This window comes from Eurosta solidaginis, chromosome 1 (genome assembly GCF_040869045.1).
Source record: "Eurosta solidaginis isolate ZX-2024a chromosome 1, ASM4086904v1, whole genome shotgun sequence".
NCBI lineage: Eukaryota > Metazoa > Arthropoda > Insecta > Diptera > Tephritidae > Eurosta > Eurosta solidaginis.
Window position 1 is genome coordinate 95,351,690 of NC_090319.1, and position 25,921 is coordinate 95,377,610.

A 25,921-nucleotide genomic window follows, 5' to 3' on the forward strand; every position below is an offset into this window, starting at 1 on the left:
GGATGAAACATGGTAATTGGACTGGTTTATTGACGCAAAATATAACTTCAGAAAAAAACTTTGTAAAATGGGTGTGACACCTATCATATTAAGTAAAAGAAAATGAAAAAGTTCTGCAGGGCGAAATAAAAAACCCTTGAAATCTTGGCATGAATACTGTTCGTGATATTAAAAAAAAAATAAATGTAAGGCGCGATAACTTCCGAAGAGATCTAAGGCCGAGCTTCTCTTCCAATTTGCGTCGTGCTCCTCTTGATTTTCCCTACAAATTGGCCGGACGGGACCTACATGTTTTATGCCGACTCCGAACGGCATCTGCAAGGCAGATGAGCTTTCCCTGATAGCTTTTCATGGCAGAAATACACCCGGAGCGCTTGCCAAACACTGCCGAGGGGCGACCCCGCTTAGAAAATTCTTCTTCTAATTTAAAAACCTTATTTCTAGGGCACGTTACCATCACATCACGGTGGCCGCGGTATTACGTATATAAATAAATTTGCGGTATCCAACAGATGATATTCTGGGTCACCGTGGTCCACATTTTGGTCGATATCTGGAAAACGCCTTCACATATACAACTACCACCACTCCCTTTTAAAACCCCCAGTAATACCTTTAATTTGATACCCATATCGTACAAATATATTCTAGAGTCACCCCGGGTCCACCTTTATGGCGATATCTCGAAAAGGCGTCCACCTAGAGAAATGAGCCCCACGCCCATTTAAAGTAAAGGAACGGAACCATAAATGTTCTTCGGTATCTTCGCCTGGCAAAATATATCTGAACAATTAAAACGAGTAGGTCATGCTTAGCATATTTACTTATGTACTTAAATACGTTTTGTTTTATGTGTGTAATAACATCTCACTAAATGCTTAGGTACAATATTTTAACTAAGTCTATGTATGGTTGTATATTTTGTAGTATAAAGCCTCAATGGGCAGTTCAAAACTCAGTTATAAAATTTATTATAAAAATAAGGCGGAAACTATATTAACCTAAGTATATAACTAATTTGTCAACTATTTAATATTTGTATTGGTGGTATCTCTCAATCTTTCGCCATTGATTTTCCCTTCGTTTCAGGTAAGAATAAGAGCAAATAGGTGCCAGCTACCACACAGCAACCTGCACAGGCGTACATTGTGATTGATATACCCAAATTAAAGAGGAAGTACGGATAAAGTTTTAATGTAACAAACATCAGAAAACTGCAAAACATCATTGTGATTGATTGAGATTCTGGACGAACCTAAAAAATGAATAAAATAATTATTTATGTACATATATTATAACGAGAAAATATATACAGCGGCAAACACATAAAGACATAGCAGTGGAAATTGTTATCAAATTTGCTCAAACTATTTTTTTTAATTTCGATAATTTAATAAAAAGTTTCCATAAATTTTGGACCTGAAACTATGCAAACGAATCTCTTTTTTTTAGAGATATAATTTCTGTGGTAGGGATTCTTAAGATCCTTATAAAACCAGGTTATATTCCCAAAGCATTTTCAATTCAATAGGTTTTTACATGGCCCAACGACAAAATCAGTAAAGTTTTTAGTATTTATTTTTCCACAACTAGGACACAATGGTAATACCATAGAGGCCAGAACCATGTGTAGCAGCTGGCGAATTGGTATAAATTTTTGTAATTGTTCGTAATTTCAATTGAGATTGGTATTCCAATGGCAGCACGCCAGGTTATACATTTGTCGAATTTATTTATCAATGTTCACAAAAAGTGAATTTAAATTTTTTCAATCAAAATTGCAATTTGATGTAGATATGCACTGAGTGCTGCATAGTTTGTAACTCGAGCTGCTTATTCAGTATAAAATATATATGCAATCAATTGCCTTTTTTAAGCCGTAATTTGTTTCGTTAGTTTCATAATTTTGAGAGTTTTCTTTAGTTCCAATATATGGCCTGTTGCCATGTGTTAATCACTGTCCCGTTACGTTCCGTTATATATAAAACGAATAGATTTTTTATGGCACCACGCCAGGTTTTAATTTTCAATATTTCAATATACGATCAATTATAAATTCACTGATTCCTGTTAGGAATGCATAACCACCATCTGACTCCAGGTCAGTGCAGCACTGCATCTCCCAATTCCGTCAAAACGCCAGAAGGAAGCACAAAGCCAACCTTGAGGCTTATTTAAATTTTCGGCTCAACTAAAAAAGCCCGAAAAATTGCAATTGAGCCGAGGATGACCCGCACGACCACTCCGACGAAACGACTAGAACGGAATGCAAACCAATCTCAAAATAGTTTTCGAAAAATTCGAAAACAATTGTTTTTGTTTTTATCGGCCTGTTGATAAATGATTCAAGGTTCGATTCGAGCTCAAGGCCAGGACAATATTTTTTTCTAATGATAATTGTTGTTACCATTTTAGCTATACAGCGCGGCGTGCCAAACGCGTACTGGTGATGAAGGCTTAGCACCCTTCGAAATGGATCTATCTGCGCAACTATGGCAGGTTGTCTGAAAAATTTTCTACTTACTATTCCAAAGACAAAATATAATTTTTCAATTATAGAAAAATTAAAAAATAATAATTATCATTAGAAAAAAATAATTTTTCTGGCCTCGAATCGAACCCGAAATTACCCCGGAAGGGCCCCAAAATAGTTTGCATAACCATCCCGAGACTAACACGAAGTAGTCCCGAAATGATCTCAGGAGAACCAAGAAATTACTACAAATTGATGCCCTGCTAGTCCGCAAGATTATCACGAAGTGCACATAAATTGACCCAGAAATTACCCTAGAAGAACGCTGAAATAGTCTCCAAATCATCCCGAAACTATACGGAAGTAGTGACCCAAAAATGAGCTCGAAGCACCACAAAAAAGTCCCTAAAACTATAACTAAATGTCCCCAAAGTGATGTCGAGGTAGCCCCAAAATGATCTTAATGTTATCCTCATATAGGCCCGAAGTTATCTCGAAATAGTTCCCAATATGACCCCGAATGAATTCCAAAATTGTCCTGATAGTACAAGAAGATATTCCCTGCAACCTATAGGAAGTGACCGAATGGTGCCGAAATGACACCCCCACGCGGCAGGTATGTCTGTCGTAAAAGGCGTCTAAAATACCCAAATGATTAAAGGGTTGCGCAATCCTTAGCTTCTACAACCCAAATGTCAACCTCTTCTACCAGTTGGGAATCGTGTTTTCTTTAGCAGGCAGGGCTCTAGCGACTCCACCCACCTCATGCATGGCGAGATAGCCTAGAAGGTTCAATGTGGTCATGTTAAATCGTTCTTGTAGATGGTCGGGCTTGTAACTTCATGGTGCTTTTTACCAGAACGTACCTATATCCGACAAAGGACCATCAACATCGATAACCACTTCACAAAACCTTCGGCCGCAAAAACAACAACAGGAGTTATTCGAATAATTGACGATGAACTAATCGAATATTAGACCATTCGAGTAATTCGAGTAATCGAATATCACAACCTACTTCTATATTGCATTAATTTTTATTAAATAACACATTTGAAACATGGTCCATCCTCCCTCCTCATCACTGTAACCATTTTCTCCTTCCCACCTCTATTCCTCTCCCATTAGCTCGATTTTACTTCCACTCCCACTAGAGTTAACCAGAGCTTTTGCCAGCGCACAGCAACGGATGACACATACAAACTTACTCAAACTGTTTCCATGTTTCAAGTCGTGAATTTTTCTAAGGTAGTTGTTTCAAGCAAAGCTCGGTTTATATACATAAATCAAGTTTTCATCCATTAAAATCACCTTAGCGGGCAATATTTCGACGATTATCGTAAACGTTAACGAAATAACACCAATTGAAGCCGTTGCTATAATAAATGCCACCGCCAGCAGCGGAATCCAATCAAATTGAGCTTTAGTCGCAGCACTGGTATATTGCACGAAAGTTCCAAAGAAGAACATACCAATAGCCATGCCAGCAGTCGAGAGTAATATTAGAGTTTTACGGCCAAACCGATCAACCAATGTACTAGCCAATAAGGTACCAAAAATTTGTACTAAACCAATGATGATGGTGGATTTCTTTGGATCCATTGTGGAACTCGATTCAGCAAATATGTGGGACATATAATTTACGAAAGCAAAACTGCCTGAAAATTGATTTAGTATGATGATCACAAAAGCCAATGCGAATTTTTTTAACGCCGATTTATTGACTGCGAGAATAAGAAAGATGAATTTCAGAGACATGAAGTAAAAGTCTCAAATAAACGAAATTCTCTTACAAAAGTCATGATAGGTAATGGGCGTGCATTTTTCGCCCTGCAGTTTCGCTGATACTAATTCTTCAAATTCGCTATTTATAGCCGATATTTGCATCTCATTTATGCACATCTCTTGTTGCGACTTTCTCTCGCTTTTGATATTTCGATAGAAATTGAATGACGCCCTTGCTTCTTCCACCTGTCGGCGGTGCAATAGGCTCGTCGGTGTATCTGGGAAGTACGCCATCGCCGTCATGTATATTAAAGGGAAACCTATGACAATGCAGGGAATGAGATGATAATTTAGATAGGATGGTAAAATATAGCCAACGAGTATGCCACAGCTCAGGAACATCATTGCCATTGAAGTGAGAGCGCCGCGAATTCTGTATTTCAATGGAAGAAAATCAAAAACAGTTGGCATTAATAAAAAATGCGACTTACTCTTTTTCAGTGATTTCGCTTATGAAAATTGGTCCAATCACATAGAGTCCGCCACTTGTAACTCCCACAAAAAAACGTGCCGCATACAAATAATCAACGCTTAGCGCGAAATAATTTAAGATCCAAAAGAGCTGTGGAAAGAAAAGGAGGTTGATTATTACAAATTTTCTACAGAGACGACTCGTAAATTGAAAAGGGAACTGGGGTTGGAACGTACTCCAAGCATCTGCATGCTAATCAATCGTATTGATTTATTGTTTCCAGGCGGAGGTCAATGCCATAGAGATAGCAGTCAGACTGCTTCAGGAAAGTATGATTTCACACACCAAAGCAAGGATCTTTGTTGACTCCCAGACCGTAATAGATGCATGAGAATCGAACGTGATAAAGTCGCGTATCGTTAGGAGATGTGGAGCCTCGCTAACTTCCAATACCCATCTCAATATCTCGACTGTACACGAGTGAAAGTATGAGAAATCCCCACACACGCCTTCTTAATCTAGCCTAGCTTAACCTTGAAAATGTTTCCTGTTTTTATGTACTCCATTGTAGTTTTTTTTTTACTTTATAAGTAAATTGTTTAAATATAAATATCATAAACTCGTGGTTATTCCTCTCCTCCAGATCATTCGCTACTTCTTCCTATTTTCGTCCTTTCATTCTTCTCATTCGCTCGTACTGCCACTGCCATTCTTATCTTATCTATACTCTAACTTACTTTAATTTTACCATCACTCCCACCCTCCCCATTCACCGCCCACGTTTCCAAAATACAATCTAGCCTTTCATTCTGACGTTCAAAGCTTGCAGATAGACATGTCTTAAGTAACTCCAACATGGAGCTCGATTTCCAGCAATAGTTTGAAGACAGCTCATCGATAGCTTAGTTGGCCGCGGGAACATCTGATGTATTCGTAGCAAATATCTTGACGTTTCTTCCGGAAGGACGTCTACCAAGCAAGCTTCGAAGGAGGCGCCCTTTTCAGTTAGTTCATCTGCTTTTTCATTCCCATCTATTTCCATACGCCCTGCCACTCAATATAAATGTAGGCTTCGCTCTATGCTGATTCTTTCCAGACATTTATTCTCTTGTTGATTATTACAAACAATTGGAAAAAAAAATGTTCCACAACTTTAACATCACGTCTTTACAAAATGAGTCAATCCCTCTAAGGCACCCAAGCTCCAACAAGCAAATCGGTTGATAGCTTTAGAAACGCAGTTGTTTATTTTAAAAGTCATCAAATTAGGTAAGCCGAATGTTTTAATTCTAAATTGAATTCTTTATTTAAAACTCACCATATGTGGTATCGCCAAAGCGCACATGTTCCTCTTTCTACCGAAGCGATTCAAACTGAAAAGTAACAAAACGTTTCCGCACAGTGCCCCAATGCCAAAAATCGAACCAATCCATGCTAAGTTTGTGGCTGTCACTTTGAAATCCAGAGGCGTTTGCGGGGACTGTAAAATGTAGAGAATCGGTGAGAGCCAACCAATGCTGATGCCGTGTGAAAACGTCAAAATGTGAGCTATTTTATGAGAAAAAATTAAGATACAATGTTTTTAGCTCTTTTTCATATAGAACCATTTTACACTCCGAAAAATCTTTTTCAAGAAAGACAACAAGAGCCAGACTAGTTTTTTTAAAGGTTAGTCTACAGCCCTTTATACACACTCTTGTCGGTTACATATGGAATGTGTTCCGATTCAGGTGTTCCATTATGGATTTCATCATTCAAAAGTTTCGGCAGGCAATCGAGTAATCGATTTGCTTTCGAAGTGCTATAAATTTTTTGTCGAGAATAAAGTAAATTGTTGAGCTATTTACTCTCTATCGGACTAACAAAGTTACTCCTATCATTAATAATATAAATAAAGTTTAAAAAAACTAAAAAACACGGAAATATAGTGCCGTTTTAGTATCTACAATCCACTTAGATATTTGAAGTAGCATAGAGATTCTTGTCTCCGCTACTAAGCACAACTCGTTTTGTAGCGAGTTATTTCATTACTGCCGCGAGTCTTCAATAATTGCGCCTAGATGGATTTAACTATCCTTTGCGCGCCTAGCCTAGAGAGTTACAAACAAGCACACATACAAGTGAAGCTAATATAAGCGTGTTAAAAAGAGAGAACTGTAGACTCATGACGGGTATTCTGACTGGACACTGCCATCTGGTGCCACATGCCTTTAAATTAGGGTTGGCTGGTGATAGCAGATGTGGGAAGTGTAGGTTGGAGGAGGAAACGATCGTGCCGGATTTGTGATCGTGCCCTGCGCTTGCCAGGCTTAGAGTCCAGCTACATGAAGTGATACAGCTGCCAGATCTACACCATTTTCAGATTAAAATGGGAAACCTTCAATTAAAAATCAGATTTATCAGTTTGAAATGGGAAAATTTCAATTCAAAATCAGCCTTTTCAACTTAAAATTAGAAAGCTTCAATTAAAAACGAGAATTCTCCAATTTAAAATTGGATTGATGACTTGAAAATGAGAAAATTTCGAGTCAAAATAAGAAAAACTCAATTAAAAATCAGGCAATTCAAAATAAGAAACCTTCATTTTATAATAGGAAATATTCATTTGAATATAGGAATAGTCATTTTAAAATGACAAAAGAACATTTAGAATTGTGAAGCTTTAATTTCAAAAGAAGAAAGTTTTGTTTTAAAATGAGAATATAATATCGTACGTGATTAAGTTTTAAATAAAAACAACTATGCACAGCAGTACCTCTTTAATGAAAATGAAATCAAGTAGGCAATCAGAGTTACCTATACGAAATATGACAGGAAATATTATTATTAATCGAGTAAAATAGTGCAGCAGTAATAATGCAGTTCCAAGACAATTTCGCGTATTCTATCATGTAAGCACCTATTTAACGAGCACTGTATCCATTCTCTATTGAACAGGGATGACATGCCCAATTTGTCGCTAAGAAATAGATGGTATGGTCAAATGCAGACAAGCTAAAATCCTTGTATACCTATATTTATATACATATAATTTGTCAGATACCAAAGAATCAAATTGTTATAACATTTTTTTTCTCATTTTCAATTAGTTGATTCTCGTTTTCAAATAAAAATTTCTGTTTCTGAAATGATAGTTTCTTTTTTTAAATGAAACTAGCTTTACCAGGCGCACGTTGTAACGCCCGAGATCGAACAGATGTTGCGTTATTTTTTCTGTTTGGTTGTTGATAATTTAATTTATTGTTCTGTAAATTGAATTGAATTTTGTATGCATATTTGGTGAAATTTTCTGTTAAAACATTTTATTCTTGTATCTTATTGTATCTTATTTTATATTATTGTATTGCTTTTACCGCTGATGATTGTTGCTTTGATTACATTCCGAAAACGCAATTTTCAAAGTTGATATATGCGCAGGCATTCCTTTTGGTTGTAAGGAGTATAGAAATTCATTTGGATAATTCACAATTTTATCTTCATCTGTAACTGTGTCGATCGATTTATATTTCGTCACTTCACCAGGAAATTGATTTTGAAAGCGATCATTGATTTTGTTAACATGATCATTTTTGGGAGCTAAGATAGTTCTTTCGCATAGCCAAAAAACAAAAACATTTAAATTTAAAATTCTTAATTCTGAAATATGAAAAACTTTCGTCTTGATCGAAGGAACCTCGAGCCAAAACTTGGTGATGATCGAAGTATAGCAAACACGTTTTCATAGGGAGCACACACACAGAATTAGATTTTTATAGAAGATGTAGATAGACTGAAGCTAAACAATTTTTTTAACAGCGGCAGATTACGAAACGTCCAAAAGGCATAACAGCTAAACTCAACAATGCAGTAAAATTTTAGGTGTTAAAATAACTTAAGTTTGTACGGCAGCCATAGTTTTTCCCCATTCCACATTTTACTGGAGGTTTTAGGACTTAACGTCACATAGCTCCTTACCAATTTTAATTATCCTACCATTACGACATCCAGATATATGCAGTATAATATATTCCATTTGTATGGGAGGTGTCACGCCCCCTTTTTCCCAATTCCATATTTTCTTGGTGGTATTAAGGATTGACCTCAAATAACTCCTTACTGAATTTCAATGTTCTGGCATGTATACCTTCAAAGTTATGCAGTACCAAAGATTCCATTTGAATGGGAGGTTCCACGCCCCCTTTTTCCCAATTCCGCATTTTCTTGGTGGTGTTAGGGATTGACCTCATATAACTCCTTACTGAATTTCAATGTTTTGGCATGTATACCTTCAAAGTTATGCATTACTAAAGATTCCGTTTGTATGGGAGGTGCCACGCCCCCTTTCTCCAAATTCCACATTTTCTTAGTGGTGTTAGGGATTGACCTCATAAAACTCCTCATTGAATTTCCATGTTCTGGCATGTATACCTTCAAAGGCATGCAGTACCAAAGATTCCATTTGTATGGGAGGTGCCACGCCCCTTTTATATATCGAAATTATTTTTAGCCTAAAACCTTCCCGTTGATCGAAGGAACCCATAACCAAAATTTGGTGATGATTGATGTGTGGGAAATACGTTTCCATAGTGAACACACACACACACAGAATTTGATTTTTATATACATATGGCTAAACCGATTTGGGATTTCAAAATCAACTAACCATCTCTCCTTCCTGTATCTTTCCTAAAAATTTCATGGCAATCTGTCTAGCCGTTCTCGGGTTATGGAGTGACAATCAAAATGTACACTTCTTTTTATATATATAGATATTTTCATTTTGAAGTGGCTTGTCTTAATTTCAAGTAAAGGTTTTCTATTTTGAAATGAAACATTCTTATTTTGAAGTGACTATTGTGATCTTCAAATGAAATTGTCTCATTTTAAACTGAAGTTCTCTTAATTTAAATTGACTATTCTGATTTTCAAATGAAATGTTCTCACATTAAACTGAATTTTTCTCATTTTAATTTGTTTATTCTGATTCTCAAATGAAGTTTTCTTGTTTCAAGTTGAAATTTTCTCATTTTAATATGAAAATGGTGTAGAAACAGCCAGTGGCATAGTTCCCAGAATGCTTCTAGTAGTATTTTGCAAAATAACGTAGTTTTTTTATAACATAGGTCCTGGTTTTTGATAAGGTTTTTCAGTCTGGTCGTTAAACGAAACTGATTGTAACAAACACAACCGACTCATTTAGTCTATGTGAGATCAGACGGATTGGCCTCCTTCTTCTCAAATTAAAAAAAATTGTTTCAAAATTTCGAAATTTCTTTGCCAGAACTTGAACGCAGGACCTTCGGCGTGGTAGGAAAAGCACGCTACCACCACATCACTGCGGTCGCCCCTGAATTAATTGTCTTTAAAACGGACGTATTTATCGTGAGATTCTCAAATCTTTAAATTAAATTTTTCAGTTCATGATAATCAATTTACTTAGTAGCTGCATTGTCAGTATTTTATTTATGAAGAAATTGTAAGCTCTATATAAAACTGTCAATGCAGCAATTAAACTGAATGTTGAGAATCTCGCGAGAAGCCGAGACACGCTAGAAACTTCTTATCGAACAAATTGGAGAAATCGTGAGCTCTATAACGTAAGGTATCACCTTAATTTGCATAACTTTTCTTATACCAATTTAACACAGAAACCTAATGCATCACAGTTTTATTTAATAAAATAATTAAGTTTTCCTATTCACACAGGACTCCACCATTTCCAGTTGTAAATAAGAAAGCGTCAATTGTGAAAGCGATAGTGTCATATGGAAATGATAATAGTCTAATGCGAAAGCGTCACTTCGATATGAGAATAGTCACTTATAAATAAGAAAGTGCCAAATGAAATTTCGAAAGTGCCAATTGTTATTGAGAATAGTCAATTGTAAATGCGAAAGTGTCATATGGAAATGAGATTAGTCAATTGTAAATGCGAAATCGTCATATGAAATTTAGAATAGTCACTTGTAAATGGGAAAGCATCAATTGAAAGTGCGAAAACGTAATTTGTAATTGAGAATATAAAAATGGTAATAAGGATAAGCTATGTATTTGGCAACGGGTATATCCTCTAAGGATAATAACACTTAATGGGAAATTGTCGATGTTCCGACTGACATATCTTGGAGTGTCCATGAAACGACGTTGAATGCTGGAATGCTCTCGACCAGTCTCGGTTCAGTTGCTGATCTCTTCCCTGCATCTACCGACTAATCTACATAAATATAGCAGGTTTTGCTCTACATAATAAATACGTTTGTCAAAGTTATGGTAATGTGTCCCTGTACCTATGGCTTTTACTTTTCTCCAGAAATCTGGTTGGGGATCAGCATATGCAAGCACAGTGCCAAATGCAGCACTCCCGTTTGGACATTTTAAGTATCAGCTAACGCTGACTCGATTCCCGAATGAATGGCCCACCCACCACACTAGGTCGTTTAATTCATTCACTTACGCCTCCGATTATTGACAAACTAACCTTACTGAAACAGCGCATGCACTAATCCTAAACGTCGGTCTATGGACGACACTCCAGATATCGCACTGAATAATTGAATGTACGAGCAATTACAATTAGCGCTTTCACATATTCAGCTCATGCTTTCTGGCTATTCTAATTCCCATATGACGCTTTCGCATTTACATCTGATGCTTTCTCATTCACAGTTAACTATTCTCATTTCCAAATGACGCTTTCGCATTTACAATTGATTATTCTCATTTTCATATGACGCTTTCTCATTTATATATGATGCTTTCTAGTTTACAATTTACAAATCTTATTTCCAAGTGGCGCTTTCTCATTTATAACTGGAAATGGTGTAGTTGCTCCATTAAGCGCACATCTGTCAGCAGCCTTGAGAAAATGTTACGCTTTTACAAAAATTGTGAAAATGGATAGGAGCCGTTCCCTTCTTAGCTATAAAGATAATCAAAACAAGTAAGGAAGGATAAATTCGGGTATAACCGAACATTACAGACTCAGCTGAGAGCTCTGGAGACAAAATTGTCTTAATCACGGATACACACAAATGGTAATACTAAAAAGTGGAACAACTTGCCTTTGCTATCCTTCTTCAGCTATCAATTCATTTTATTTGAATATTTTTTTATATATGTATGAAAATCTGGTTAAATTTTAACACGTTTCTTTATCATTTTTTTTTTCAAATCATCCCTGAAATATTTTCGAAGAGCTCTTAATTATGAGTCCGAGAAGAGTCCGAAATTGCAGACCAAGGGTGACGTTTTTTGGAACGATTTTCTTTCATCCTTTGTCAAATACGGGGAAATCACCATGTAGGAAAATGAACCTTGGGTAACCCTGGAATGTGTTTGTGTGACATGGGTATAAAACGAAAGGTATTAAAGAGTATTTTAAAAGGGAGTGGGCCTTAGTTCGATAGGTGGACGCCTTTTCGACATATCGCCATAAAGGTGAACCAGGGGTGACTCTAGAGTGTGTTTGTAGGATATGCGTATCAAATTTAAGGTATTAATGAGGGTTTTAAAAGGGAGTGGTCCTTCGTTGTATATGTGAAGGCGTTTTCGAGATATCGACCAATATGTGGACCAGGGTGACCCAGAACATCATCTGTAAGGTACCGCTAATTTATTTATATATGTAATACCACGAACAGTACTCCTGCCATGATTCCAAGGGCTTTTGATTTCGCCCTGCGGAACTTTTTCATTTTCTTCTAATTAATATGGTAGGTGTCGCACCTATTTTATAAAGTTTTTTCTAAAGTTATATTTTGCGTCAATAAACCAATCCAATTACCATATTTCATCCTTTTTTCGTATTTGGTATAGAATAGTGGATTTTTTTTTTTAATTTTTCGAAATTTTCAAATAAGAAAAAGTGGGCGTGGTCATAGTCGGATTTCGATCATTTTTAATACCAAGATAAAGTGAGTTCGGATAAGTACGTGAAGTAAATTTAGTACAGATATATCGAGTTTTGCTGAAGTTATCGTGTTAAAGGCCGAGCGGAGGGACAGACGGTCGACTGTGTATAAAAACTGGGCGTGGCTTCAACTGATTTCACAGAAAACTGTTATCGTCGTCATAGAAGCTATGCCCTTGTCAAATTTCACAAGGATTGGTAAATTTTGGTTCGACTTATGGCATTAAAAGTATTCTAGACATATTAAATGAAAAAGGGCGGAGCCAGGCCTATTTTGAAATTTTCTTTTATTTTTGTATTTTGGCACCCCACCATTACTGGAGTTAAATGTTGACATAATTTACTTATATACTGTAAAGATATTCAAGTTTTTTTTTTAATTTGACTTTAAAAAATTTTTTTTTAAAAAGTGGGCGTGTTCGTCATCCGATTTTGCTAATTTGTATCTTCTGCCAAATTTCATCATAATATCTTCAACAACCGCCAAATTACAGCTTGCAAAACTTTTAAATTACCTTCTTTTAAAAGTGGGCGGTGCCACACACATTGTCCAAAATTTTACTAATTTTCTATTCTGCGTCATAAGTTCAACTTACATACTAAGTTTTATCGCTTTATTCGTCTTTGGTAATGAATTATCGCACTTTTTGTGTTTTTATAAATTTTCGATATCGAAAAAGTGGGCGTGGTTATAGTCCGATTTCATTCATTTTAAACAGCGATCTGAGATGAGTACCCAGGAACCTACATACCAAATTTCATCAAGATACCTCCAAATTTACTCAAGTTATCGTGTTAACGGACGGACGGACGGACATGGCTAAATGAATTTCTTTTTTCGCCCATATCATTTTGATATATAGAAGTACATATCTATCTCGATTAGTTTAGGCCGTTACGGGGTACCGTTATGCGAACAAAATTAATATACTCTGTGAGCACTGCTCAGCTGAGTATAATAAAATGCATGCGCAACTACTCATAGATGTTGCACCTACCCAAATATGTGCCAATCTCTCTTGCAGCGAAAATAAAATGTTGAATTTTTTCGTATTTTTCTATTTTTCGTAAATTATTGATAGTAATTTTTACATTGACAACAAAATCCGAAACACTAAGCAAAACCGTTAAACCGAAAAAAGACTTACAAGGCATAATCGAAACAGCTGTCACCTTGTCCGTCCTGATGTCGGGTTGCTTAAATTTTTTCCCAATAAAGCAATTTAGGAATTCTAACGTAGAAAACCTGACTAATTATTTCATTAAGCCTCTGTGTGAAATCCGGATAAGTTGTCTTAACAATCTTATATAAAAACTTCTTTCGCTTGAGTCATGCACCGCACTTACCTGTAATTGTTACAAAAATTTGCGTACGATATCGTTTATTAAAAACTGTTAATCCTTTGGTGAACACCATACTTTGTTTTTGTTTTTATTTCTTAATACAGCACTTTTGCCACCTTTCATAAAATTAATATTTAGCCTTTCTCTCTACTTTTTAAAAAGCACTTCTCGTTAGAAACACTTTGAAATTTATGATTTCCATTCAAATGTAATTTATTAAAATGACCTGGGAACCGTCAACTCCACTCTGACCAATCCTTTAACTGTAACTAACCTCTTATTTATATATTAGCTTTATAGTTGTATTTGTTGGTGGATTTAGAGCGTAATATCTATTCCAGTAATTTAGTTAGTAAGTAAATTTGACGAGATAAGATAAATAAAATAATTTTGGCAATTTGCTGTTGGGCTTGCGATTTCTCGAACTTGTTCGAGAAGAGATTTCTCGCGAGTCTCGCCTTCTCGCGAGATTCTCGAATCTCGAATGACTCGTAAGGCTCGCGAGCTTCTCGACATTCAATTTAATCGATTCATCGGCTGTTTTATATAGAGCTTATGATTACTTCTGGAGCACAAGCGGAAATTTCCACAAAACCACAACTAACAAGCCACAATAAAATTTTAAAATGTATAGCTTTTATATATGTATAATCTATAAGATCTTTCTAATCGCCCCCCCCCCTCCCCCCCGCAGATCAGCAATTTATATTACTTCGGTTGAAATATTTTATGAAATGAATAGTTTAGCTATATATTCATTTCCAATTTCCATTTGTTTCGCTGTGGGTAAAATCAGCAGAAACAAGTAAGGAAGGCTAAGTTCGGGTGTAACCAAACATTACATACTCAGCTGAGAGCTATGGAGAAAAAATTAAGGGAAAATCACAATGTAGTTTGTATGACTTGTGTATCAAATGGAAGGGTGGACGCCATTTAGGGATATCGCCATAAAGGTGGGCTGACTCTAGAATTTGTTTGTACGATATGGGTATCAAACGAAGGGTGTTAATGAGTATTTTAAAGGGCGTGGGCTTAGTTCTCTAGGTGGACGCCTTTTCGAGATATCGCCATAAAGGTGGACCAGGGGTGACCCTAGAATTTGTTTGTACAATATGGGTATCAAATGAAAGGTGTTAATGAGTATTTTAAAAAGGCGTGGGCCTTAGTTCTATAGGTGGACACCTTTTCGAGACATCGCCATAAATGTGGACCAGGGTTGATTCTAGAATGCGTTTGTACAATATGGGTATCAAATGAAAGGTGTTAATGAATATTTTAAAAGGGAGTGTAATACCACGAACAGTATTCCTGCCAAGATTCCAAAAGCTTTTGATTTCGCCCTGCAGAACTTTTTCATTTTCTTCTACTTAATATGGTAGGTGTCACACCCATTTTGAAAAGTTTTTTTCTAAAGTTATATTTTGCGTCAATAAACCAGTCCAATTACCATGTTTCATCCCTTTTTTCGTATTTGGTATAGAATTCTGGCATTTTTTTCATTTTTCGCAACTTTCGATATCGAAAAAGTGGGCGTGGTCATAGTCGGATTTTGGCCATTTTTTAAACCAATACAAAGTAAGTTCAGATAAGTTTGTGTACTGAGTTTAGTAAAGATATATCGGTTTTTGATCAAGTTATCGTGTTAACGGCCTAGCGGAAGGACAGACTGTCGACTGTGTATAAAAACTGGGCGTGGCTTCAACCGATTTCGCCCTTTTTCACAGAAAACAGTTATTGTCCTAGAATCTAAGCCCCTACCAAATTTCACAAGGATTGGTAAATTTTTGTTCGACTTATGGCATTAAAAGTATCCTAGACAAATTAAATGAGAAAGGGCGGAGCCACGCCCATTTTGAAATTTTCTTTTATTTTTGTATTTTATTGGACCATATCATACTGGAGTCGAATTTTGACATAATGTACTTATATACTGTAAAGATATTAAATTTTTTGTTAAAATTTGACTTTAAAAAAAATTTGTTTAAAGTGGGCATGGTCGTTCTCCGATTTTGCAAATTTTTATTAAGCATACATACAGTAATAGGAGTAACGTTCCTGCCAAATTTCATCATGATATCTTCAACGACTGCAAAACTTTTAAATTACCTTCTTTAAAAAGTGGGCGGTGCCAATGTCCATTCTCCAAAATTTTACTAATTTTCTATTCTGCGTCATAAGTTCAACTCACCTACCAAGTTTCATCGCTTTATCCGTCTTTGGTAATGCATTATCGCACTTTTTCGGTTTTTCGATATTTTCGATATCATCATTGTGCCAAGGAACCCACATACCAAATTTCATCAAGATACCTCAAAATTTACTCAAGTTATCGTGTTAACGGACAGACGGACGGACGGACGGACGGACATGGCTCAATCAAATTTTTTTTCGATACTGAGGATTTTGATATATGGAAGTCTATATCTATCTCGATTCATTTATACCTGTACAACCAACCGTTTCCAATCAAAGTTTTTATACTCTGTGGGCTCTGCTCAACTGAGTATAAAAACACCGAAATGTATAGAATACTGCCAATGCAGCGACTGAATTTAAAGTCGAGAAGCTCGCGAGTATTACGAGTGTGTCGAGATTCGAGAATCTCGCGAGAATTGAAAGTCGAGAAGCTCGCGAGTATCACAAGTATTTGTAGATTCGAGAATCTCGCGAGAAGATATGTATAATAAATATATTTTGAGTTAAATGTCATTGGAAAGCAATATAATCAACCAAAAATTCGCTAGTAAAAAAAACCAAGTGTATGAATACTGTTCATACAACAATTAAGTTTATGTCGGGAACCTCGCGATATTTACGAGTACTTCGAGACACGAGAATCTCACGAGAAATCGAGTTCTTGATTTCTCAAGTCTCGAAAATCTAAGAGTACAAATAACACACAGAAGATTGCGCATTCACGAATTCAAATTGCTTCGTTCTGCGCATCTACTTCACACTTTATTGCTTGAGCGAATGAAAGAAAGAGAGAAAAAAACAAGAGCTAAAGGAAAATGATGTAAAAATTGCCCATAAAAAACAGCTGATCTTTTGTTTACATGCGCAATGCGCAATCTTGTGTGTGTGATTTGTGGGAAAAGAGTAAACAAAGTGTCAGAAACAAATTACGATAACAAATTTGACAAATGGTTTCGTGCAGTTTACGAATAACGTAAAGCTAGACGATAAACGAAAGTCTTAAGCTGGAGTCATTGGTGCCGTATGTCGTATCGCTGTATCCGTATCCCTAACGTAATCAGCTGTTTATCGTTACGACGGTAAATCAAAACCCAATTGGTTGGCTACGATACGGTTACGACCTTATCGGCACCAATAATCGATTGCATTGATTCTCATAAGGTTGGTCGAATCAGCTGTTAAAAGGTTACCGATACGGTTGCCGATAAAGCACCAATGTCTCCAGCTTTAAGCTGCAGTCATTCGTGCCGTTTGTCGTATCGCTGTAGTCGTATCTCTAACGTAATCAGCTGTTTATCGTTACGACGGTAAACCAAAAACCAATTGATTTACTACGATACGGTTACGATTTTAGCGGCACCAATAATCGATTGTATTGATTCCCATAATGTTGGTCGAATCAGCTGTTATAAGGTTACCGATAAAGCACCAATACCTGCAGCTTTAGCCATTGAACCGGTTTACAAATAAGATATGTTTGTTTCCTTCTGTTTCTTACATACTGCCGTTTGACACTATCCGAAGTGTCATAGCAGGATACATCGTGGCGAAAACTGCGTTTGACAATGAACGAAGTGAGGTTGCTTCCATCGGGATCGATGCAGGAATGTATTTATTAGAGCAAAAAGAAACGAAATTTCATATATGGGTTGCTGTGATGGTAATTTTTTTTTGGACAAATTTAGTATGACCTATTGAAAATTTTACAAAAGTCGAGGAACGGGATATTCAAAGACGAGTAGATGCATCAACATTAAGAATCCAAACACGGAAATAAATTTTTTCATCCGTTCAAAACGCTGACGAATAGCTTCCACAAAAAAGGAGATAGAACAGGCATTATGGTCAGGTGAGCGCAGCTGTGAACAAACAGCTGATACCTATCTTACTTGTAAACCTTTACAATGATCTAAGCTTCAGAGTACCATTATCAGACGATATAACTGGGTATTAGTATAAGTGTAATGACTTATCTCTGACAGGCACTCGGTTAAGTTTGCATAACGGGAAGACCTGGGTTGCCGTTGTTGTTTCGGTGGAAAACGGTCTATTATGGTTCTGTGTAGAGACGTAAAAGATTGAATAAACCTTGTTTCACAAAAGTTGTGCTGTGTTGCACAGCATTTTAATTATATGTGGTATCGAGAATACTTCTTAAGATACTTCTCCGAGTCTGAAAAGCATAGAAAACGTTAAAAATTAAAAAGCTTTTAAACGCAATAACAAAGTATATCGGTAAAATAATTTCTAGGACTTCTACATTTTCTATACCCAAATACATTACATTTGTGTAATACAGCAGTGTAGTGGCAACATTTGTAGCTGAAAAACAATAATGTTGTTGCATAAAAAACATGTTTTCTAATCAAACTTTTTGCCTGCTCTTTTGGTTTATTTCCACACACGCAGTACCATTTTATTTGCGTTATATTTTAACAGCGCCATAAGATAAGGGCAGTGGCGGATTTAACGGGCGGCACATGGTACTCGGAAATAGGCCATAAGGGCCCTCAACCCTTCCACCCATTAATGAGGTTGATCTCGATGGATAATTTGTATACGATTAGCCTTATAATTATTAACTTCACCGTGTTTCCAGAATTTTGCAGTAGAGCTAGAATTTATTTTCCTTGTTTTGCCTACATAAAAATTTCATAGTAAAATTACCTTTTCTCAACCTCCCGTTAAGGGCCCTTAGGCTTACTTAGTAATTTTACTATGTAGTTTTTATGTAGGCGTTACACATAATATGGCCCTAAATAACAACTTGAATATCATGCGGAGCAGCGACATCTATTTTTGAAAAAGTCGGTTTATCAAAAGGTAGTGCGTCTAAACTAAAGATGAAAAATGAAACAAATTATCTGGCTCATTATCTTGCAGCCATCAACGCGTCGCAAAGATCCTGAGCCAGATAAATAATTTTGCATGTAAATGCAACAACAACGATTTGAACCAGATAAATCCAAATAGAAGTCTGGTTCAATTTGTGAGCCAGATAATTTGTTAATTACTTGTCTTTAGTTTGGCAACGCTGCCTTTAATGAACCTACTTTTTCAAAAATAGATGTCGCTGCTTAGCCTTTCGCCGTATGAGTTAAATGAAAAACAGCGGCGACATCTGCCTCTGCTTCTCAATGATCCAGTGCATTCCCGTGAGAATTGAGCGTGATCCGGAGCTAGAAAACTCACTGGATGATGGCTTATGTGGATCTATCTGGCTCAAATCGTTGTTGTTGCATTTACATGCAAAATTATTTATCTGGCTTAGGATCGTTGCCACCGGATGATGGCTAAAATTGTTTATCTGGCTCGTGATCATTATCACCAGAAGATTAGAGTTGTGCTGTTTCGTTCATTTCAGAGATTCGAATCTTTAGTTCTTTTCCTGATGAACGAACAAGTTGTTCTTTTTGTTCATCTGTTCCTTTTTTTTCAAGCAAATTTGATCACTGCTGCTCGCACCCGCGTAAAAAGCCAACAAGAATAGATGGGGGTGTGTATGCAGCAATGCTTTGTGTAGGTATATTTAAATGAGTAATGAATAAATAAGTTAATATATATGTATAATTAACTTCAAAAAAAGTTACAAATTTCGGAAGATCCAGGAAATTGAAAGAGTACAGACACAAATTGTAAATATGAACTTTTCAAGTTTAATAAATGTAATAATTAGTTTCTTACAAAGCATGTTTTTCATAAAAGTCCATACATATATTGTTGTAGCAGTCCCACACAAAAAGATGATCACACATATCTTTAGTGTAAGTGGCATTATCGACATTCGTGCTCAGAATTTCTGCGTATGTATGTGCGAATTTACAATGTTCGCGAACGAGAAGAGAGAAAGAATAACATTAGATAAAACGAACTAAAAGAACAAATGAACTAAAAGAACAAAAAGAACCGAAATCGAAGATCTAGTTCACTTGTTCAGTTGAGAGACCCGGTCAATTGAACAAGTTCAGTACGAAACGACCCTACTCTACAGAAGATGCTTAATTCTGTTTATTGTATTTTCTGTGTGCATAATATTTGCGAATAATAGTATTTAGTTTTATCGCTTATTCCCTTCTTTCTCATGTTATTTATTTGCGGGGGTATGTTTCATCTAGCTAGGTACGTGTGGGTGTATAAATTATTGTATCCTTTGTTAAGGTTACTAAAAAAATAATTTTTTTTGGGTTTCAAGACCTTTATTATTATTTATTTACTAATTTAATTATTGGTCGTAAGACCTTACTTTGTTACTCACTAATTAAAACTAAACGTTTACAACTAACTGCTTACAACTGACTGCTTACAACTGACTGACTTAAAAATGGTAAATTAGTTCTAAATATAACTTAATTCTACCTGTGCCAGCATTATTTCGTTCGGCGCATGGCGGATGTTGTTCCCAATTCAATTCCGGATGTCGTTCACAATATTTGTGTTTTTGCTGATAAGGCGTCTGGGCCTTTTCCTGTTTGCTTCAAAATTATTATTAAGTATTTTGAGCCATCAACTTGCGTATTGCTGACTAAGCTCTTTACATTAGCGTAAGCTCGAATGTTGACTTAGTTGGTGCTAACTCCTCCACCCCAAAAACGAACGTCCTCGTTTGTTAAGGTAGGGATTTCGGATGCTACAGGTTCCTTGTTATCGTTTACCTGGATGCTTACTTTGTAGCTTGATAGCTCTTCTGGTTCCTTTGTAAAATGTCTTCTTATTACTGGTGCGAATATCAGTCCTCCTAGGCAGATTATTATCATGATTATTAGAGAAAAATTAGTGATTATGGCTGCTTTGTGTTTTGTGCGCAATGCATTTATACGATTTGTGTTATTTATATGGAGTTCGTTCATCATTTCCAAACCTAGGATTTCTTCTTCTTGCTTTGATGGGACATTTGACTGGGTAGTGGTTTGCTGGTTAGTAGTTCGTTAAAAGAATATATCTGTTTATTGATACGAACTGTGGAATTATGGTACTGTATTGCGTATGACCCTGTCAGGTTTACTTTTTGGTTGTCGATATCTATGGTGCCGTTGTATTGATTCTATGGTTGGGATGTGCTGATTATTAACAAAAACGCATTCAGCTGGCTTGCTTCTCAGTAGAGGTGGGACACAGGTAGTGTTGCTAATGTCTACTATATCCTTACGGTTACATATTCTTACATTATTATTTTCTTTACATTTAGATTCAATTCCATATACTAAGTTATTATTACATGTTACAATGTCCTCGTAAGGGACTTTATTAATAAATTTTCCTATCTTTATAGGTTTTATCAAAATTGACTCACAAATGTCTTCATTTGTTATTGGTAATCCTATTATGTAAAATAACATTTTATCGTTTGTTGCAATTTTTACGCTTGCGATTTCTAGTGATTCTTCTATACTACTTAGGGTAAAATTGTTTTCTTCATATATTGATTTAATTAACATAATTTCTTCATTTGAAAATATATAGGTGTTGACTATGCCGGCCTTAGCCCAATGTATCGCATAGTCTATATTAATTATTTCTTCTTTGATAATTTTTAACTTATATTTCATTTCAATAGCAAAATTATGTTGAGTGTGTTCATCCGTTTGTATGGATTTCGCGATTTTATTAGAAATTGCTGTAATTTCATTTATTTTATCAAAAATTACTTTATTAATTACCACTTGCTGGTTATTATTTTCAACTATATTATTTATTTCATTTTCTAAGATGACTTGGTCGTCGTGGTCAGGATTTCCTGCGATCCACTTCCAGATGGTTCCTAGTTCATTAATTGCTCTTTTAAATTTCCTTGGTTTAAGTCTATTCAAATAATCTTGTATTGATCTTAATTCATTATTGAGAATTGGCAAGAGGGGGTTTCCTTCATTGATTTGTGTCCTAATGGTATGGCTAAGTTCATTTAGTGTCTTCTGGCATACGTCCAGATCTATTTTATGAATAATTTTGTACGTTCCTGTTTGAATTTTGGTTTGTCCCGTATTAAATGTTGCAAGTTGAGAGTTAGAGTAATCTATTATTTTAAAGTCCGCGTACACAGGTGCACGAGAAGTCTGTAAGAGAGAATTTTGAAGGGGGAGTTTCTTATTTTACTAAAATCATATTAAGTCTTAATGTTACTCTTATGTACTATTCTTCCTTTTTCAGTAATTACTACACTAGATTTATCTTCTTTCACGATTTCCTTCCTATATCTAGCAGTGAGTTTTGATCCTATTCTTTTATTAATCCTAACATAAATTATGTCACCAGGGGTGTATGTCTTAATGGGTTTCCGTGTTTTATTATGGATTTCTAAATCCTTTTCTTGTCTTTTCCGAAGGGTTTCTATGTTTTCTCGCCGTGAATTCTCGTATTGTTCTGGGTCTATCGAGACTCGTGTACCGAAAAATGTTTCTATAGGTCGTTTTCCTGTTGCTGAGTGTATGGAGTAATTATATTCATATGTGCATCTATCTAATAGTTCTTGAAATGAACGATGTGTGCGTTCTGTTTGGAGGAAGCGCATAATTTCCGATAAGGTGGAATGAAACCTTTCCACTTGACCATTAACTGTGCTTGCGTATGGGGGTGTTTTAAAGATTTTAATTCCAAGTTGATCTTCTACCATGAATTGTATGGATAGTGAGTTTAGGGACTTTTCATTGTCGATAACTATTGTCTTAGGTACACCAAATGTCGCAAAGGTTCTCTGATATCTTCTATTGCCTTTGACTGTATTATTCTTACCTGGGCATATTTAGAAAATTTATCTACTGCTGTTAGTACCAGGCGTTTCTCCGTATTATAGATATCTATGTGAACTATTTCACCAGGGTACTGGGGAATTGGGGTTTTAAGTAGAAATGGTTTATTAGGGTGACGGTCATATTTATTTTCTTTACAAACTTTGCACTGATAAATAATATTATATTTTCTATTCTTGCTGTCATTTTTGGGAAGTAATATTTTTGTATTAGTTGTTTCTTGTTTTCATCCCTATTTCTATGTGCTCGTGTGTGTTCTTTTAATATTTCCTCATTTTGAACATCCTCGTTTACTAAATCTTGTACTTTTGTTTGGGTATAGCGAATTTTGTAATTGGAAAAATGAAGGGGATAGATTTCCTGAATTTTTCCAATTATTTCTTCAGAGATAAATAAGCCGTTTATCACTGAAGGATTTAGGTAACGTTTTAGTAGTGCTGTTAAATCGTCGGTTGAAAGGTGGGGTTTACAAATTAAGTGTCTATGATAGGTCGGGAATGGTATTTTAAACTGATAGCTGTCTTCATCTCCTAGCGAGATCCAAATTTGGTTTCTGAAGGCATTTATGGGTCCTTCTACTGCTGGGATTAGGTTGTGCGATGAACTGTCGTCTGAGTGCGTCGCGACTGATAAAGAATTTAACTCAAATGGCCTTGATAATGTATCTGCAACTACATTGGCCTTTTCTGGTTTATATTGTATTTCATAGTTATATTCCTCTAGTATTGCTTTCCATCATTTCAATTTAGAGTTAGTGTTCTTATTGCTTAAGGCATAGGTGAGTGGCTGATGGTCAGTGTATATAGTAACTTTCGCTGTGTCGTATAGGTAATTTCTGAAGGAATTTAAAGCCCAAATTATTGCAAGCATTTCCTTTTCATTTACTGCATAATTTTCTTCAGCTTTGTTTAATGTTCTTGAAATAAATGTGATCGGTTTGCCACTCTGTTCCAAAACTGCGCCTATGGCATATTGTGAGGCATCTGTAGTTAAGTCGAAACCTTTACTGTAATCGGGGTATTGTAGGATAACATCTTTGGATGTGAGGGTGGCTTTAATTTTATTGAATGCTTCTTTTGCTTTTTCATTCAAATTTATTAGAATTTTCCTTGAACTGCTTTTAGACATTCTTCCTTCCTCTCCTCGAAGTAGGGATGTCAGTGGTTTTGCTAGTTTCGCATAATCTTGTATGAATCTTCTATAATATCCGGATAAACCCAAGAATGAGCGTAAGTCTTTAATTGTTTTGGGGTAGGGGAAATCTGTTATTGATTGTACTTTGGCTGGGTTTGTAGAGATTCCGTCAGAAGAGACGACAAATCCCAGGAATTCGACTTTGTTTTTGAAAAAGTCGCATTTGTCAATCTGGACTTTCATGTTTGCCTTGTTCAGAGTTTCGAAAATTGTGTCGATATGTTCAGCGTGCGTTTTTTCGTCCTCGCTAAATATAATTATATCGTCTATGTATACATAGCAAATTCTACCTATGTGTTCCCTAAGTATGTCGTCCAGTGTCCGTTGAAAGATGGCAGGGGCGTTCTTTAAGCCAAAAGGAAGTCTAGTGAACTCGTATTTTCCGTTGTTCACTGAAAAAGCTGTTTTTTCCACGTCAGATTCCTTAAGAGGAATTTGATGGAAACCGCTTTTTAAGTTAATCACTGAGAAAATTCGTTTCTTTCCTAATTGGGAAAGTACCTCGTTTATCTGGGGTATTGGGTACCTATCTGCGATTGTTACTTGATTAAGTTTCCTGTAATCAATGACCATTCGAAATTTTTTTTTCCCTGAGGCATCGTCCTTTTTAGGCACGACCCAGACGGGTGAGTTGTATGGGGATCTTGATTTGCGTATTATTCCGTCCTCTAGCAGTTTGTTTACCTGAGTTTCAACTTCCTGCTTAAGGCTCATGGGATATGGGTATGATTTTGAGTATATTGGTGTGTCAGAATTTGTGCGAATTTCGGCAACTACTTTTGTTGTATAAGTTAATTTTTCGTTTGGCTCTGAAAATAAATTACGGTGTTTCTGTGCTAATTGTCTAATTTCGTTTTTTCTTCCGTGGTCATGTGTTGGTCCCGAATTTGTATTGTGTTAACATTTTCTACACTGTATTGTCTTAAAAAGATTTTTTTTATGTTTGCTATAACCATAAAATTTTCTTTCGTATGTATGACCGCTGAGAGTTCCTTTAGGCTGTCATTGCCTAGTATTGCATGAAAGGTTTTGAGAGTAGGTAGTAAGAAGAATTTAAGCTTGTAGTTTTCTAAGTTGAAGAGGTTGAGATATGTGTGGTGGGTAATTTTGATTTTTCCCTCGACAGAATTTGCAAAAAAGGGGTTGTCGTTTTCTATTGATTTTGTTACTAAGCTGGACTGGATATAATTTTTGTTAGATCCAGTGTCCACTAAAATGTTTAAAATTTCGCCGCTCTTCGTCCTGCATCTAAAGTAGGGTAACGAAGAGCTGTTCAATCTAAAAAATGTACATCACTCAGATCCTGCGGTTCTACCTTTTCGTTGTTAAAGGTTTTGTTCTGATTGTGGTCGTTTAGATCTTCGTAGTATTGGTCTTGGTAGTATTGGTCATGGTAGTGTTGGTTATGGTAGTGTTGGCTATCCGTCGCTCCGTCGGTGTTTATGTGAAAGTTCCTTTGAACTTTGATAGGGGGATGGTTTATCATTGATGTATTAGGTGGCCGTTTGCCCATTTCTTGAGCTTTAGGGCGGTTCATATAGTTTACCGCTCTTGTCCTGACGCTTTCGTCTACGTCCATGGGTTGAGGTGGTTTAGGTGGTCTTGGAGGAGCGTGGTGTTGTTGGCTAAAAGGGTTTTGTGGTTGGTATCTATTTACCTGGTTTGGGTTTTGGTTGGCGTATAGCTGATAGTTGGGAGGATTCAAATTTTGTTGATAATAGTTTTGTGGAATGGGATTTGATATGGGTCGAGGTAGGTGTGCTATTTCGGGATAAAACCTTGATTGTGGTTGGAGTTGCTGGTAAAATTTCGGCTGGGGGTATTTTACCGTTAAGGGCTGCTGTCGTGGATTCGGAGAATTAAAGCTTTGTTGACGGGAGTTAGAC

General features: G+C 36.1%; 1 protein-coding gene across 1 annotated transcript in view; it reads right to left on the reverse strand.

Moving 5' to 3' along the window:
- Positions 1-805: 805 nt before the first annotated feature.
- LOC137237365 (uncharacterized) overlaps positions 806-25,921 on the reverse strand; it is a 73,332-nt gene continuing 48,216 nt past the window's right edge. Inside the window, exons 8-13 of the mRNA XM_067760912.1 lie at positions 11,424-11,505; positions 5,989-6,218; positions 4,690-4,820; positions 4,267-4,631; positions 3,785-4,197; positions 806-1,255 (exon numbers count right to left, since the gene is read on the reverse strand). Of these exons, the coding sequence (XP_067617013.1) occupies positions 1,055-1,255; positions 3,785-4,197; positions 4,267-4,631; positions 4,690-4,820; positions 5,989-6,218; positions 11,424-11,505 (1,422 nt within the window). The 3' untranslated portion in view covers positions 806-1,054. The remainder of the gene's footprint in view (positions 1,256-3,784; positions 4,198-4,266; positions 4,632-4,689; positions 4,821-5,988; positions 6,219-11,423; positions 11,506-25,921) is intronic.